Genomic DNA, 18,048 nt, shown 5'->3' with positions numbered 1-18,048 from the left:
CCCAGTACTTTGAAAGGTCAAGGTGGGCAGATAACTTGAAGCCAGGAGTTTGAGACGGTGAAACCCCGGCCCTACTAAAAATACAAAAATTAGCCGGGTGTGGTCCCCGCTACTCGGGAAGATGAGGCAGGAGAATCGCTTGAGCCCGGGAGGCGGAGGTTGCAGTGAGCTGAGATCACGCAACTGCACTCCAGCCTGGAGTGCGGCAGTTACACATTATTTCTTTAAGCCCTCCAAAAGTAAAAATAATAATAATAATAATTCTAAAGTATAGGGAAATATACCAACAGGCATATATTTTAAAATAGCGAGGTTAAGTAGTAGATTGATTCAGAGTACATTCCATTTCAACATGCCTTGGCCGCAGTAGATGGGAAATATCCTTAGGGAATGGAGAATCAAACTTTAAAATGTAATCAAAATCTTAAATCCGGCAAAGCTTTAAATTGTCTCATTTATTTCCCAGAGCAAAGTTTTTCTTGGGAAATACATTCCTCAGGGCTGATTTTACATCCTTATTCCTAAGACTATAGATTAGTGGATTCAACATTGGGGTTACCAGATTATTCAATATCTGAATTATGGCACCAAGCAAGGCACTGGGATTGGGTTGTAGATAGTTAATGATGACTGGCCCATAAGCACAAAGGATTGCAGTGAGATGGGCGCTGCAGGTGGAGAAGGCTCGTTGCCTGTCCCCTGCTGAGCGGATTTTTGATATGGAAATCCGAATGCAAGTATAGGAAACAAGGATGAGAAAAAAGCAAATGAGCTGGGCGCGGTGGCTCAAGCCTGTAATCCCAGCACTTTAGGAGGCCGAGACGGGCGGATCACGAGGTCAGGAGATTAAGACTATTCTGGCTAACACGGTGAAACCCCGTCTCTACTAAAAATACAAAAAACTAGCCGGGGGAGGTGGCGGGCGCCTGTAGTCCCAGCTACTCGGGAGGCTGAGGCAGGAGAATGGCGTAAACCCGGGAGGCGGAGCTTGCAGTGAGCTGAGATCTGGCCACTGCACTCCAGCCTGGGAGACAGAGCCAGAATCCGTCTCAAAAAAAAAGGAGCAAATGAGAGCCAAAAGACCAACATTTGTAAAACCTACCCTCTGGGCTAAGGATGTGTCCTTACAGGCTAGCGGTAACACTGTGGGAATATCACAGAAGTAATAGCCCACCTTGTGAGAACCACAGTAAGGTAACTGGAAGGTGAGGGAGGTTAGGATCATGGCATGGACACAGCCACTCATCCAGGTCCCTGTGGCCAACATAAAGCACACTCTGTGGTTCATAATGACCATGTATCTCAAAGGAAAACATATGGCAACAAAGCGGTCACAGGCCGTCACTGTGTAGAGGAAGCACTCGGTACAGCCTAGGAAATGGTAGAAGAAAAGCTGGGACACGCAGCCCGCATATGAGATAGCATGGCTGTCCCCCGAAAGGCAGAGCAGCATCTTGGGAATAGTTGCCGAAGAGAAACCCAGGTCAAAGATGGAGAGGTTTCCCAAGAAAAAATACATAGGAGTGTGAAGCCGAGTGGAGGAGATGATAGCTGTAAGGATAAGCACATTTCCCAAGAGGGTGCATAAATAAAATGAGGAGAACAGGAATAAAAGGGCTGTCTCTAGGCCCTCTGTCTCAGGGATTCCCAGAAGGATGAGTTCAGTCACCATTGTGTGATTTCTCATTCCTAGGGAGGAATCAACTCTTGGGTGTCTGTGAAAAGAAATAGGTGGTTAAATTTAATATGCATGTAAATTACCTGGGTTTAGATCAATGAAATGGAAAAGAAGCAAGAGATCTAGATAGTTACAGAGGAATGCTTCCTGGTAGAATCATCTTGATCTGCCTGCTTTGCTCTGTACTGGATATCATTCTGCAGTGGTTTCTTTTCTTGTTTGTAACTTTTTATTTTTACAGATTTAAGAGGTACAAGTGCATTTTTGTTACATGGATATATTTTGTTACATGGATATATTGCCAAGTACTGAAGTCTGGGTTTATAGCACACCCATCAGCCAAATGGTGTACATCACACCCAATAGGTAATTTTTCTTCCCTCACTACCCCCTCCCACCCAAATCAACTTTTAGAGTTATTCCACTCTGTACGTCCACATGTGCCCATTGTTTAGCTCCCACTTATAAGTGAGAAGACTGCAGTGCAGTTTCTAATTGCAGATGCCTCTCATTTAATAATTTCACCAAGAAGGCTCGCATGACTAGTCTCGTAGCTGCCATTCTTCATATTTACCATTAAATAGCATAAATTATACATGCTCTAAAAGGACAAATGTAAATACTTAATGTCTTTATAACAAACAAAGTCTCATCCAAATTTCATCCAAGACAATTTGCTTACAGTAACTCTCCAAAAGTTATTTATAATTCTGTAAGATGTATACAAAATGTAGAGTATCTTTCCCTCATTGTCTCCCTGGCCATGAGGGTCAACAGTGAGAAATTATTCAAAAGAAGGATCTCAGATAGCGCTTACTGAACAGAAAATTACAATCACAAGTTCCTTATCCTCTGCAGTCACCTGAATTCAGTGCACATGAGTAACCGATAGACTTCATTTCTGTCTCCAAAGTCTGTAATTGTCTAACCAGACCCAAGTTAAGCCACATCCCAATTTTGTGGCAGCAGAAGGTACAGGGGTAGCAGTAGTAAAGACTCCTTTCCTTTCCCAGTTTCATACTTTAAAAAAATTGAATATGTTTTTCTACTTGTTTTAATTTTTTTCGGCAGTGAGATCTATAGATTATAGATCAACTCATATATTCTATTACCTGGGATGATTCCCTTTCTCTCTCTCTCTCTTTTTTCCTGGAGATTGTGAAGGGAGAAAGAGAGTGAAAGCCAAGATAAAAAGTGAAGGACAAAGTGTGTGCACTTACGTACGTGGGAAACAGGGAACATAATTGTCTGCTGCTTGTGAGTGTTGTCTTCCTTTCCTTCCCCAGCAGAAGGAAGAAGTTTGTCCCTAAATCCCAATCAGCCTAGAGTCTACAAGTAGGTGATTTGAATTCTTTTTCTTTTCAACCACTTTCAAATAGAATGCCACAAATCTAAATATGCATCAGCTGCCTTACAGTAATTTCCTGTCTAACTCTAGGAACTGCAATCATTCCTCAATACAGGACATTTTAAATAACCTTGGTCTTCCCTGGGGTATTAATCCCTCAACTCAGGGAACCTTTTGAGCAAGGGAGCAATTAACTGCTTGGTATAATTACACCTTAGAAATGAATGAGAGAAGAGAAGAGAGAGAGGGAGAGAGAAAGAGAGAGAGAGAGCCTGATTATTATCATTTCCTTTGTAAAATATACTTCTGTGGAAGAATATTTTTAAACATTCCTTTGACACATATATCACACATATTTGTTGTGTGTTTTTATATTTACTGCGTTTCATGTGTGCATACTTTTTTAATAAATAAATTATACCTTATTTTCCTACCTAGTATTGACAGAATTGACTATTGTGAGCAACAGTAACTGGGGTAGCTTAGAGAACTAAAGAAACTAATGGAAAACTAGGCCCAGGAAGGGTGGGAAGTAGAGCAGCTGGAGGGACCTTAGCTGTTAGAATTCATGGAGCAGCCTCAGGACATCGCCATCAGCTGGTTCTGCCTCAGCTACCTTTGCTCCTGTGTGCCTCACCCCAAGATTGGAATCTGACTTCCTTGGCTGAGTCACATGCCGATCTCTGTGAGCAGGGTACAGGCTAAACGGTGGGATGGAGATGGGCAGTTCTCCAGCAGGGAGTGAAAGGGGCTGTTGCCAGAAGAAATGCAGCTGGAAATCATCATTCTCAGCAAACTAGCACAAGAACAGAAAACTAAACACCGCATGTTCTCACTTATAGGTGGGAATTGAACAATGAGATCACTTGGACACAGGAAGGGGAACATCACACACCGGGGCCTATTTTGGGGAGGGGGGAGGGGGAGGAATAGCCTTAGGAAACATACCTAATGTAAATGACAAGTTAATGGGTACAGCACACCAACATGGCACATGTATACATGTGTAACAAACCTGCACATTGTGCACATGTACAATAGAACTTAAAACGTAACTAAAAAAAAAAAAAAAAAAAAAAAATCCTAAAAAAAAGAAAGACGGAAGAAATATGCTGGGAGTTCAAAAAGAATGCTAAGCTAGCACTTGAAGTATCTGTCCTTATACTTCCGACATCTATTAAAGCTTCCGAGTTAAATACCTTCAATACTCAATACATATTAGGGGTTGAGGTGGAATACAAACTTCCTCATTGAATACATTCTTTCATTTGTTTATTTACGTATACATTTACCTTAACAAATGTTGAGTGCCAATCATCTGTCAGCATTGATTATTTGCCAGGAGAAAGGTTGGGGGTAGGTGAGGTGGGTTAGACATTGTCTCTCTGCTCAAAAAACATGTAAGCTATCTGGCAGAAAAATATATTTTACAGTTTTATTGAAACCTCAAAACTCTGGTGAAGTCCTCTATAGATGAGGAAAGTAAGGGTCAAAGAAGTTAAATCACTTTCTTAACCTGGAGGGAGTTTAGACTTGGTGTATTCTCTAGGACTTTTGTTCACAAAGTTTCAGTGTTTAAGGAATGTTTAGGTAGTTACACTATTCCAAATACATCTGGAATTTTTATATGAAAAGAAAACTGTTTTGCTGCACATCTAGCAAACGATGAGAGTAGAATATTCAGTAATTCTGCCATTCTATTTATCTTTGATTATCTTTAATGTTTTGAAACATGACTAACTTGAAAAAATACTGTGTGCAAAAAAAAAAAAAAAAAAAAAAAAAAAAAAAAAGGAAATAAACGTTTAACTAGCAAGTAATATCTCATGAAATTTACCCAGTCTGGTAAAAAATGTATTCAGGGAAGTCAAATGCCACAGACTGTTTTAGATCTCCAAATAGAATGTTTTAGAATAAAAGTGGCACTTGCTAAATTAATGGGATGGTCACAGTAAAAACACTCATGTTCTACGTTCCCAAAGGTCAAATGTTCTCAGTGACAATACCTGTTACAGAAGAAATAGTGATCAGATCATGGCAGGAAAGACTTCAATACAGTAACTAAAATGTTTTCTGGTCGGTTGCGGTGGCTCACACCTGTAATCCAAGCACTTTGGGAGGCCAAGGAGGATGGATTAGCTGAGGTCAGGAGTCCAAGGCCAGCCTGGCCAACATGGTGAAACCCTATCTCTACTAAAAATACAAAAATTAGCTGGGAGTAATGGCGCATGCCTGTAATCCCAGCTACGTGGGAAGCTGGGGCGGGAGAATGGCTTGCACCCAGGAGGTGGAGGTTGCAGTGAGCAAAGATGGCGCCATTGCACTCCAGTCTGGGCAACAAAAAAGAAACTCTGTCTAAAAAAAAAAAAAAAAAAAAGTTTTCTTATTACTGCTTGCAGTTCAATTATCATAAGCAACAAAAGTATCATTGCAAGTTGTATTTTGTCTGCATTTTAAATCCAAGTTTCAAGGTTTGATCAATTTTCGTGTTAAACGTAGATTCTATATGTGTCTTGAACATGTTAAATATTTATATTTAATAAAATTTAACTTTATTTTAACTGATAAATAAAACTGGTATATACTTACAGTGTACAACATGATGGTTTGAAATATGTATACATTGTGGAATGGCTGAATCAAGCTAATTAACATGCATTACCTCACATACTTTTTTTTTGTGCTAAGAACACTTAAAATCTATTCTCTTAGCAACTTTTAAGTGTACATTATTAACTATAATCACCATGTTGTGCATTAGATATCTTGAACTTATTCCTTTGGTTTAACTGAAATGTTGTATCTTTCACCAACATCCACCCCATCCCACCTGGTAATGGTAACTATTGTATCATTCAACTCTTCTGTTTTTGTGAATTTCACTTTTTTAGTCTCCACATAAAAGTGAGATCATGTGGTATTTGTCTTTCTGTACCTGGCTTATTTCACTTCACATAATATCCGTCAGTTTCATCTACACTATCACAAACGAATCGGCCAGGCGCAGTGGCTCACGCCTGTAATCCCAGCTACTCAGGAGGCTAGGGCAGGAGAATCGCTTGAACCTGGGAGGAGGAGGTTGCAATGAGCCAAGATTGTGCCACTGCACTCCAGCCTGGGTGACAGAACGAGACTCCGTCTAAAAAAAAAAAAAAAAAAAGGTTGAATCATATTCCATTCATATTCCATTGTGTAGATACACCACAATTTCTGTACTTACTCATCCACTCACGGGCACTTAGAGATTGAAAGGTTGGCTATTGGGAATAGTGCTGCAATGAACACGAGCAAGCAGATATCCCTTCAATATACTGATTGCAAAGAAATGTAAATTTTTAAATTTTTGTTTCATTTAATTTTACACAGCAAAACCATGTACTCAGGATTTCAATTTTCTTCAACAGATGAAGGTTACATTAGGAAAGTTATCATGTAAAAAAATTATCCAGCAGGAAATTTAATTTATTAAAAGCGAATAATCATTCACAAAGCCTTGCAATGCATAGAGCACTGTGCTCAACAGTAAAAGTCATATAGAAAACTAAATGATGGCATGGTGTTCTTGACCTAGGCTCTCAATATTGGACAGAGAAAGAGTACAGAGAACTAGTGGGGGATACCATCATTCTTCCTTTCTCTCCTGGCTTCAGCTTTCCCCCTGTGACAGGTGGAATAGATCAGGTAGCTCTTGGGCCGCAGGTCCTGCTGTCTCCAATTCAGCCTAGAAAGAAGAGTCTCCACTTAGGCTTGGTTTAAGTTACATTTTCCACTCAATTTCCCAGAGAACTTCGTGATTTGGAATATTGAGATCTTGCTGATCTTTTCATTCTCCATTTGCTGGTGATTTCGATTTTTGTTCTTTGTGAGTGAGAGCCTACAAGTTAAGTAGAAGTTTGAGACCCCAAACTCATGAAGAGGCATTCTAGTAAGAAATAGGATCAATACTGTAGAAGAAAAGTAATAAAACTGCTAGCAAACACTTGAGATAAATAATAACAAATTTGTAGGGTTGCTGACCTGCTTGGTTTGTGATTTTTCTCTAAAACAGCATAGCAGGGTGGGTGCATGAATGGAACAGGCAGGTGAGCTCACTGAAGACTGGGCAGGAAGACATGATGGAGGGAAGGATTTTAGTAATTTACAACTAATTACAATAATGTTTAAGAAATCTGAAGCAGATAAGAAGTTAAGCAAAGGCAAAGGCAAGAAAAGGCTATAAGAGGAGAAAAGTTTATGTGAACAAATTAGAGATTTTATTGAGGTTATTTTGGCCTTTATTAGATCAAAAACTTATTAGAGCTACGATGATACACAAAAACAGCCATGTTCTGCTGAACAGGAACTAGCTGTGGTCTCTGTCCTCAATGAGCTTACAGTCTAGTAGAAGAAGAGAGGCATTGATCAAATAATCCTACATACAGAAATGATAATTACTTAAGGTGGTAAGGACTAGGAAGAAGTGCTGTGGATTGAAAAGCTATTGTGGCAGAGTATTTGTATCCTACTCATGTTCCCTTTCAGATCAGTAAATTAAATTTGTATTCACATCATGATTTATATGGCTAACTGATGTTCCTTGAAGGCAGAAGAGAACTTCCCTGAGAAAACGTTATCCCAGCTGAGATTTGAAAGCCAAAACCTTTTTAGGCAGGGGTAAGAGCATATGCAAAGCCTTCACTGGAAGGATGTACAGTATATTTGAAGAACTTGAGGAAAGAGAGGGAAAAAATTGAGATAAAGCTTGAGAGGCAGAAAAGCACATGATGACTAAAGGCTCTGCTCCTTAAAGATTGCAATCTCTACATTAGGAGGCTTAAGAAAATGTAAGACAGTTTTAAGCAGCATTGCTTTTCGGTACATTGTGGAAGAGAGAATGTGAAAGATAATTCTAGCTACAGTCAGGAGAGCAGTTGTGGGGAGCAAGAACACATTCAGGGAGACAAATAAGGAAGATCACTGGGCTCTAGAATTTTGAGATATTTGGTCAGGAAAAAAAGAGGAAAGATAGTCACTAGGGCAGAGAAATGCTACGGAGAATGTGTGTAGATTAAGGCCCTGCTTTAGCCTCATGTGACAATGTCAGAACAAAGCTTCATTTTCTGCTTACGTTTCTATACCTGAATGTGCACTATGAACCATACTTTAACTCTAATTATCAGGTAAGGTCCCACACAGGTATCTTCTGGGAATACCCAGAGGATTAGAACCAACAGAGGATAGTAACAAGATAGGAAGGAGCATAATCGCACCCCACTCTGTGGGATTAGAATATTTTATTACAGGCCGGGCGCGGTGGCTCAAGCCTGTAATCCCAGCACTTTGGGAGGCCGAGGCGGGCGGATCACGAGGTCAGGAGATCGAGACCATCCTGGCTAACACGGTGAAACCCCGTCTCTACTAAAAAAATACAAAAAAAAAACTAACCGGGCGAGGTGACGGGCGCCTGTAGTCCCAGCTTCTCGGGAGGCTGAGGCAGGAGAATGGCGTAAACCCGGGAGGCGGAGTTTGCAGTGAGCTGAGATCCGGCCACTGCACTCCAGCCTGGGTGACAGAGCGAGACTCCTCAAAAAAAATAAAAATAAAAAAATAAAAAAAGAATATTTTATTACAAATGAGTTTTCTCTCAGATGAGCTTTCACGCATCTGAGAGATTGAATGGCAAAAAATAGTTAGGGTAAGTTTTTTTGGGGGGGTGTGGAAGGCCAAATGTTTATTCTAAAGTTTCAACAAATTTGCTGTGTTGTGCATCGCTGCATGAAGATCTGAGACAGATGCCCATTTACATCCACAAACTAGTTGTGTGGCTTGAAGAAAATTACCTGACATCCCTGAATCTCATTTCATCTTCTGTGAAATGATTTCACAAAACTCGTATGTAGATTACATTAGATAATACATAAAAAGCAATTCCACAGTGCCTGGTAAGGAGTAAGGACTCAATTAATGGTAACTTATGATTATTACTCTAGGCAGATCTTCTGAAAAGCTACCTTTGACTACATTTCTCAAACTCTCTCCCTACACCAAGTGGAGGTATAAAATATAAAGAAACAGTGATTTGGGAGGGTTCAACTAAAGTAGATGTAGTTATAGGAAAAAGGAGATAACTAATAAACCACAGAATGTGTGAAAACTGCATAAGCAACCTTTAAAAAAAAAATGTAGGCCAGGTGTGGTGGCTCATGCCTGTAAGCCCAGTACTTTGAAAGGCCAATACGGGAGGATCCCTTTAGCCCAGGAGTTTCACACCAGCCTGGGGGCAACATAATGAGATCTCATTTCTAAAAGAAATTTCAAAAATTGGCTGGGTGTTGTGTGCACACCTGTAGTCCCAGCTACTCTGGAGGCTGAGGTGGGAGGATCTCTTGAGCGCGGAAGTCCAGGCTATAGTGAACCATGATTGCACCACTGCACTCCAGCCTGGGTAACAGAGCAAGATTCTGTCTCAGAAAAAGAAAATTGTGGTAAAATACACAAGGCATAAAATTTAACGTCTTAACCATTTTGAAATATCTGGTACAGTAATGTTAAGTATATTTCCATTGTTGCTCAACTGTTTACCTTGTTACCCAACTAATCTCCTGGACTTTTTCATCTTGCAGAACTGAAACTCTATAACCATTAAACAACTTCTCCATTTCCTTCCAACATCAGTGGCTCCTGGGAACCAACATTCTAGTTTCTTTTTCCATGAATGTGACTATTCTGGATACCTCATATTACTGGATTTATATAGTCTTTTTGTGACTGGCTTATTTCACTTAGCATAATGTCATAATGTCAACATTGAGGTTCATCCATGCTGTGGCATGTGTCAGAACTTCCTTTCTTTCTAAGTCTGACTAATATTTTGTTGTATGTATATACCACATTTAGTGTATCCATTCATTGAGTGAATACTGGATTGCTTTCAGCCCTTGCCTATTGTGATTAACGCTGCTAGGAATGTGGGTATTCAAATGTGTCTTCAAGACCCTGCTTTTATTTCTTTTGTATATATACCAAGAGCTGGAATTGCTGGATCATATGGTAATTCTATTTTTACTGTTTTAAGAAAATACAATACTGTTTTCCATACCAGCTGCACCATTTTACATTCTCATGATTAGTGTACAAGGGTTCCAATTTCTGACATAATAGCCAAAGCTTATTACTATGGTAATTTAAAAAATAGTAGCCATCCTTATTGAAGTGATATGTCATTGTGGTTTTATTTTGCATTTTCTTAGTGCTTAGTGGTATTGAATATCTTTCCATATGCTTATTTGCCGCTTGTGTATCTTCTTTGGATAAATGTCTATTTAAGTCCCTTATCCATTTTTTCCAATCAGGTGGTTTGGTTTTGCTGCTGTTGTTGTTAATGAGGTAAGATTTTAAAAAGTGATTGTGTGTGTCTGTGTGTGTTTATGTATGTGTGCACTTGTGTTTTAAATAAAATCTCATGTTGAGTGCTTTTAGATCCAGGAAAGATTTAAATGGTTAGTGTTTGTTTTCAGTGCCAGTCATTGCAACACTAATTTAGAAAAAGCCAAAAAGTTGGTCATTCAGATTTTGTTTTTTATATATCATCAATTTTACCTAAACATGAATGTATATTTAAATTCAGACATAGTATTATTCCGTATCTTAATTATTTCACACATATTCCTCTGTATCAATAAATATACAATTGCATCATAATTTGAATAGGTAAAGAGGTATCCATTCATTCATTCAACAAACCTACACTGGAAGCTTACTATGTCACTGGGCTGTGTCTTGTGGATACAGTGATGAGCAAGCACACATAATCCCTACTTTTATGAAACTTTCCATTGTCTAGAAAACAAATCTATTATAGAAGTATCAGTGTGTTGAATATCTGTCCCTAAACACTAGTCAGGCTTTACCAGATATCATGACATGTAGATTCTTCTACAAATATCCTGCAAACTAACACTAGGGTTATTTGAATCCAGCATATCGTCTCTGATAGGCATCCCCAATGTGTGGGAATAAGATGCTGTGGCATCTTGGATTTTTGCCAATCAAGTTAGGAGGAGCCTTAGAATCCTTCTAGTGCTCTAAAACCATTTAACTATGCTTGAAGGAGCTTCACTTTATCATTTTATCCTTTTAGCTTCATGCTATTTGTAAGGTAAGCATTTTTATTAGAGATTTTTACTTGTTTTTGTTTACTGGTTTCAAATAGGAAGGGAACTTTGGAGACTACAAATGGAATAGAAGAACTACAAATAACTAAAATGTCATGGAAACTAGGAGCTGGCATGTCTGTGGGATCCCCAGTTAATAGTACCCTTTCTTTCACTTTAGATTTTGAGAAAATTGAGAAACAGTTATCAACTTCAGTCTTGTTGGAAGTTACAAAATGTAACTTGCTGAGAGAATCAAATGAGCATGCTAATTAAGCCCCATAATTAGACCATCTTCTCTTCAACAACACTGGATGGAAAGACTTTCCCCTTGCGTTCACACTAAAGAGTATTTTGATATATTGGCAGTGCGGTGCAGTAGGAAAACGATGACACAGCAGGACTTAAGAGGACTTGGGTCTAGGGCTGGCTTTAGCATAACTAGATGTAGTACACAAGGAAGACACTTATTGCTGTATCTCAGTACCACCATCTACAGGTGGGAACAATTGGTAATAGAATAGAGTAAGTGGAGATAATAATAAAGTCAAATCAGTCGTCCTTCAGTATCCTTAGGAGATTGGTTTTAGGACTCCCATAAATACTGCAATCCAAGTATGCTTATGTCCCTTATTTAAAATGGTGTAGTATTTGCATATAACCTATGCACATCTTCCTGTATACCTTAAATCATCTCTAGATTACTTGTAATACTTAGTACGATCCCTACTACCATTTCATGCACATAATTCAATGTAGTACTCACATGAGGCAAATTCAAGTTTTGTTTTTTGTAAAATTTATTTTCTGAATATTTTTGAATCGCAGTGGTTGAATTCACAAAGGCAGAACCCATGAATATTGAGGGCTGACTGTATATAGACGTAACCTCTGTCAGTACTTATTTTACCAGTTATTTATCGAACAACTTATTTGTATCATGAGCGAAGTAATTAGGATGAGTAAATTGCCAAGCAGGTCACTTAGGGCAGCTATGTGGTACAGGAATCTATAGCAGGGAGGTGATTTGGAGTTAACTGGAGCTGAGTCTGAGGTCTGATTTGATGCTTAATGTGTAACATTGGGTTCATTATTTGAAGACTTTAATCCTCAAAACTCTTTTCTACATTACGTAAAATCTACTTTATAGGGGTGAAGATTTAATAAGATGATGTATATGAAATGCTCATCACAATGCCCAGAAGACAGATCATGCTCTATGAATGTTAGCTAACCTTCTTCTTCGCAAGATGGAAGAACTGAAATGCTTATAGGCAGAAAAGAGGAACAATTACATTTTAATTAGGGCAAAAAAATAAGGTAAAATTGAATGTTGATTTATACAGAGAGGAACTATTGAAGGGTACTTCTTGGACTGCTGCAGATCCTCTCTGTCCTCAACCAGGAAAAGTTGGCTACCCATTATAGGGTCAAGAAATCTGTCTCCAAGTGCTTGCCATGCCCTTTGGATTCCTTATCCAGAATTAAGAGACAAAGAATAATGTTAATTATAACATTTATTCCCAATAATATCTCATAATTTATTCACAGACAGTAAGTAAAACATTTCAGAATACTCTTTTCAGGGACCTTTGCACTTCCTTGTTCCTTAAGGAATAGATTAACGAGTTCAGCATGGGTGAGACAATATTATTTAATATTTGCACCATGGCACCAAGCAAGGGGTTGGGTGTGGACTTCAGATAGATGATGATTACAGGTCCATAGGCACAGAGGATTGCAAAGAGGTGAGCACTGCAGGTGGAGAAGGTTTTCTGCCTGCCCTCTGCTGAATGGATTCTCAAGACGGCAATCCCAGTGCGAGTGTAGCAGATACAGACACTGATCAAAAGTGTTAAAGCCAGAAAGCCAACATTTATGGAACCCACCCTCTGGGCCAGGGCACTGTCAGTACAAGCCAGGGGTAAAACAGCAGGAATGTCACAGAAGAAGTAGTCCACCTGATTGGGGCCACAGTAGGACAACTGAAAGGCAAAGGAGGTCAGAATGGTGGCGTGAAGACAACCCACCAACCCGGCTACCACGACCAAGCTGACACAGACTCCAGGCTTCATGATGAGCATATACCTCAGTGGGTGACATATGGCAACAAAGCGATCATAGGACATTACAGAATAGAGGCAGCCTTCGGCAGAACCCAATAAGTGATAGAAGAAGAGCTGTGAAGCACATCCCTTGTAAGAAATGACTGGGCTCTGGCCAGAGAGATACAATAGCATCTTGGGACATGTTACAGATGGGAACAATATGTCAAAAATAGACAGGAGTCCCAAGAAGAAATACATAGGCGTGTGAAGGGTAGAGGAAGAAACAATTGCTACAAGGATGAGTAAGTTTCCAAGTAGGGTGAAGAGGTAGATGAATGAGAAGACAGCACAGAGTACAGCCTCCAGTCCCTCTGTCTGAGGTATTCCCCGTAGAATGAACTCATTCAGCAATGTGTGATTCCTCATGTTCATGGAAGGGTAGTCTCGGTTTTCACAAAATATGTGAAAATATGAATGTGGAGGCAGATTGGGATAAATACAATACCAACACATTCATTGGCACCAATTTTTGTTTAAACATTAAGTTGATGTTGAAATTAAGAATTAGAGATTCTTCCGCAGACATTTAGGGATTAGTAAAGCATGCATATGCCTTCACATCTTGAGATATATTTGTTCGTGATTATAGACAGCAAACAAAATGAAACATTAATATGGTGAAATGTTGGATGGGCTAAGAGAACAGAGAACATAATTAATGTCCGCAACTAATGATACAATAATGAATGTCCTAAAAAGACCAACTTGTAAGTCTCCTCCTGATTCCTCTTCAGAATATTTCTACAGTTACTCGAAGATGTGATCAGATGCCCTAATTATTCATCAAAAGTCAGTTTTGTCATTGACATATCTAATAAGAATGATGGACTGAGATACAATGCAATGAGCGTTAAGATTTGGATTGTGTTAATAGCATTCTAATTATAGGTAAACTTTTTAGCTTTGGCACGTTCTTGTTTGGAAATATTCATTTGTCTAAAAAGACACTAACAGTGACTAATTTTGTTGTTACTCTGGGGTTTTAAATTGCTTAGAGGTTAGCAGCTGAGATGTATTATCATATCCTAGTTTTAGGTTTGAGTGAAGTCACATCATATATAAAGATGCAGATATGAAATATTTCATCTTTGCTAACAATTGGAATTTTTGAATCCTTAGAATAATGAAACTAAAATATTTCAATTCTGAAGCTTTTTGTGTGTTTTTGTCTTTTAAAATTTTTTTATTTTTTTGTTGTGTAAGAGCACTTAACATGAGAAGTACTCTCTTACCAGATTTTCAGTATAGAATACAATACAATATTATTATTAACAATATAGGGACAATATTGTACAACAGATCTCTAGACTCATCTTGCATTACTAAAACTTTAGAGCCATTGATTAGTAACTCTCCAGTTCCCTCTCTTTCCTGCCCATGACAACCATCATTTTGCTCACTGCTTCCATGAATTTGACTGTTTTATTTTAAGGGAAAGAGGTAACTGTATATGCTGAGAACATGTAACTGCCACTGGGGTATGACAGTGCCTGAATATAAAGGCTCTTGTGAATCATCCAAGAAGGATGTTTTCATTTTCAGTTTTTACTTTTTTGATATATTTATTTTTGATATTCCCAAATATGAAAACTAATAATTGCCCTTATCTCTACTTACAATTCCTGGTCAATTTCTCTGATCCTCTTTATAAGTAATAGTTATTGATTGATAATTTAGCCTATAAAAATATGGAAGTAGTAAGATAGATGAATATAATCCACATATACACAGGAAATACTGAGGGAATTTAGTTCAGGTTGTGTTAGACTATCAGATCCCTGAAAGTAGGGGCTATAATTTGTCATTGAATCTGCAGCACGTACCACAGTACTTCTGAATAGCTGGAATTTAAATATTTGTTAGAGGAACGAATGAATTTATGGATATTATCTGACTGCGAGTTCTATGAAGAGACCATGTTTGTTCTTGCTCATCATCGTATCACTAGGATTTAAGAAATAGCAGCACCCAACAAGTGTGTTTATTTCGATCAAATTTTTAAATTATCTAGAATTATTCCTTTGGTCCTTCGACTATTTTAAGTCTTTTTTCTTAACCCCAGCCAACAATGGTTGTAGTCAGCCTACTTTAGTCTTCAGATACCATGCCTAGTAAAAGGAATTTAGATATTCATTGAAATGTAGAGTACCTAATTGCTGAGCTAGGAGAGATAGGATGAGCTTTGAATATCTTCAAAACTGCTGTAACTCATAATTACCTCTTGCTGGAGGAGAGTTAAGGAAGGCAAATGGACCTTTCTGAAGAGAAGGAAAAGAACAAAATTATGATTAGTGGAAAGTTCTATCACAGCAACAACTAAAGAATGTGAAAAGGAATTATTGCAAAAATATCTTAAATAGGACAAAATTATTCACACAATCTTAGGTACCAGATTTAGATCATATGTCTTAGATCATGTGATAATCAAATCTGGAAAAGTGTTATTACAAGATATTAATGAAATTGATGTACTCTATTATTGTCTGAAGGCATCAAGTCTATAGCGATTCTGTTTATTGTATTGAGTTCTTTGAATTTTGGGGTCCTTTGGGGTTTCTTGTTGGGGGAAAGCTACTATTCTTCATTCTCCCCAGTATCCCACCTCCCCACCCCAGGATCCTTTCGTCTGCTTCCTCTGGGGGATCATCTGGACCTGAAATGAGTTTGTATGTTTGCCTTAGTTGTTGAAGAACAAGTGCATGGCCACTGGGTGGCCTCCAAGATCCGGATTAGTCATCTCTTCACATAGGTATCTTGGGAGGTTTCTGAACAATTTCAGTTAGGCTCAATGAATAGAGGGCAAATAGAGTTAACTGCTGTGTAGTTATTTTAACATATTCCTAGAAAAAGAGGTTTAATAACTCAGTACAAAAAAGTGGAGTGTACTATGTGACTTTTAAACTAAGAAAATGTAGGGGATAAATGGCAAAAGTAGTTAGATGTTGGAAATCAAGATCAAGTGAATGGGAAAATATTGCCCAAATGTGGGATGTTCTTATATTGTGCTTGGTATATAGTGAGTATCCACTAATGTTTGTTTTTGACGAACTGAGATAATACTTACCTCACACAATTGTGTAAGGATTACATATGATGATATTCCTGACATAACCTTGAAAAAGATAGAGAATTCTATTGTTCTCTGCTTGGATGAGAGGAGCCAATAAGGCAACATGGATAAGGAAAGACAAGATTTTAAGCCCGGCAGATTTTGTTTTACATCTACGCTCTTACTTACTAATTCTGTGACTCTACCATGACTTCAATTTGCTTATCTTTAAAATAAGAATAGTATTACATTCTATGACAAATGATGACATGAACTCAGAGTAGTTAAATTGCTTTCTCATGATTATACAACTATTAAGTACTAGAGGTAGGAATTAAGCCCCAGACTGAATCTGAAGCTCACAGACTCAATTCTGTGGCAGAGCCAAGTTGATCCTGATAAATTAGAACCTGGTTTCTTGTTTTCTCTACAATTTTCCGAACCTCTGGATGAGCAACGTATGTTCTTTACAAGCCCTCATAGATTTTTAGACCCTTGAGCTGCATCCTGCCTATCCCCTTTGGCATTTATCTGTGCTTTGGGTTTGTCAGGAGCATATTTGCTTGTAATCAATGAAAATTGCTCCTCTTAAGCAATGGTCACCATCATCCAAGAAATTTCTGACAAACAACTAAGTGATTTGTGATGACTGGCATTATTCCTGTCTGTAATTAATGTAATTTGACATACTATGTAAAATAATTAGCACTGGTTTCAAGTAGGAACTCAATATATAGTACTATACATATTTGTAAATCCACCCTACCTATCCATTCATTTATAAGTTTCTGCTGAGCCCAGGTTGTATGTGATATCTTCAAACACGAAATTTCCAAGTTATCAGTGATCTTATGAAAATTATACTTATTATTATAATTGTTATCACCAATACGTAATAAATGCTTATAAGATTTGTGCACATGTCTGAGCATTTGTTATTTGATCTTTTGAAATCTATTCTCCAATATCGATAGTAGATTGCAATTACAAGGCCTAAGCGTATATTCAACCACCGGAATTTATATGTATTTATTAATTAACCAAATAACTTCATGCATTTTAAAAACTTATTTTCTTAAAGGTTTACAATTTTAAGAGCACATAAAGGGCTCAGGTTTGGTAAGAACAGCAGGAAGTTTTAGATGAATTACTATGGAAACATCAGAGGAGAGACAATAAGCAGAACTGTACACTTAAAACTCTCCACGATGATAAAGATAGAGAACATCGAGGAAAGAGAATAACAGAAATGAGACAATGAGCAAAAGAGTTTATTGAAAGCCTGTTCCGAACCAGAACAGAAAAAAAAAAAAAAAAAAAAGAAGGAATTCCTCAAGATTGAGGAATGGCTGGCAACACTGAAGGCACAAGGACAGACTTTTAAGTGAAGATGCCTCATCCATATCGATTTAATTGTGTATATTGTGCTCGGTGATGGGAATTTTCACATAGTTTTCTTTTCAACAACCAGCATCTTCTGTGCGTTTCCTGATTCAGTGCCCTCTAACCATGCTGCATGCCTGGTCTGTGGCAGACTTTTAGTGCTAAGCTCTAAGCCCAGCAGGATCAGATGATGAGCGCTGCCCACATTTCCAGCTCCTCCCTTCTGTTGCTCAGATGTTTCAGCCAACGGAAAGAAGGCACAGTCACAAGGAACAAGACCAGACATGATTTCTCTCCAGAGAAAAGGATAATTTCCTCTCCTAATTAGTTCAGTACATGTAAAAACCATG

The 18,048-nt window shown here is 38.3% G+C and overlaps 2 protein-coding genes across 2 annotated transcripts; both read right to left on the bottom strand.

Moving 5' to 3' along the window:
• Positions 1–451: 451 nt before the first annotated feature.
• LOC104656387 (putative olfactory receptor 10D4) lies at positions 452–1,838 on the bottom strand. The gene is made up of 3 exons (XM_030918638.1): positions 1,813–1,838; positions 1,084–1,715; positions 452–792 (listed from the first exon to the last, which is right to left on the bottom strand). The coding sequence occupies exons 1-3, from the start codon at positions 1,836–1,838 to the stop codon at positions 452–454; spliced, it is 999 nt and encodes a 332-aa protein (XP_030774498.1).
• Positions 1,839–12,699: 10,861 nt separating this feature from the next.
• Positions 12,700–13,632, bottom strand: LOC104656388 (olfactory receptor 148-like). Its single transcript, XM_030918637.1, is given in 1 exon segment — positions 12,700–13,632. A coding segment is annotated over 1 exon segment (933 nt).
• Positions 13,633–18,048: the final 4,416 nt, after the last annotated feature.

The sequence above is a fragment of the Rhinopithecus roxellana genome, chromosome 15 (genome assembly GCF_007565055.1).
Source record: "Rhinopithecus roxellana isolate Shanxi Qingling chromosome 15, ASM756505v1, whole genome shotgun sequence".
Taxonomy (NCBI): domain Eukaryota; kingdom Metazoa; phylum Chordata; class Mammalia; order Primates; family Cercopithecidae; genus Rhinopithecus; species Rhinopithecus roxellana.
The sequence above is the reverse complement of the archived record's forward strand: the minus strand, read 5'-3'. Positions and strand labels throughout refer to the sequence as shown.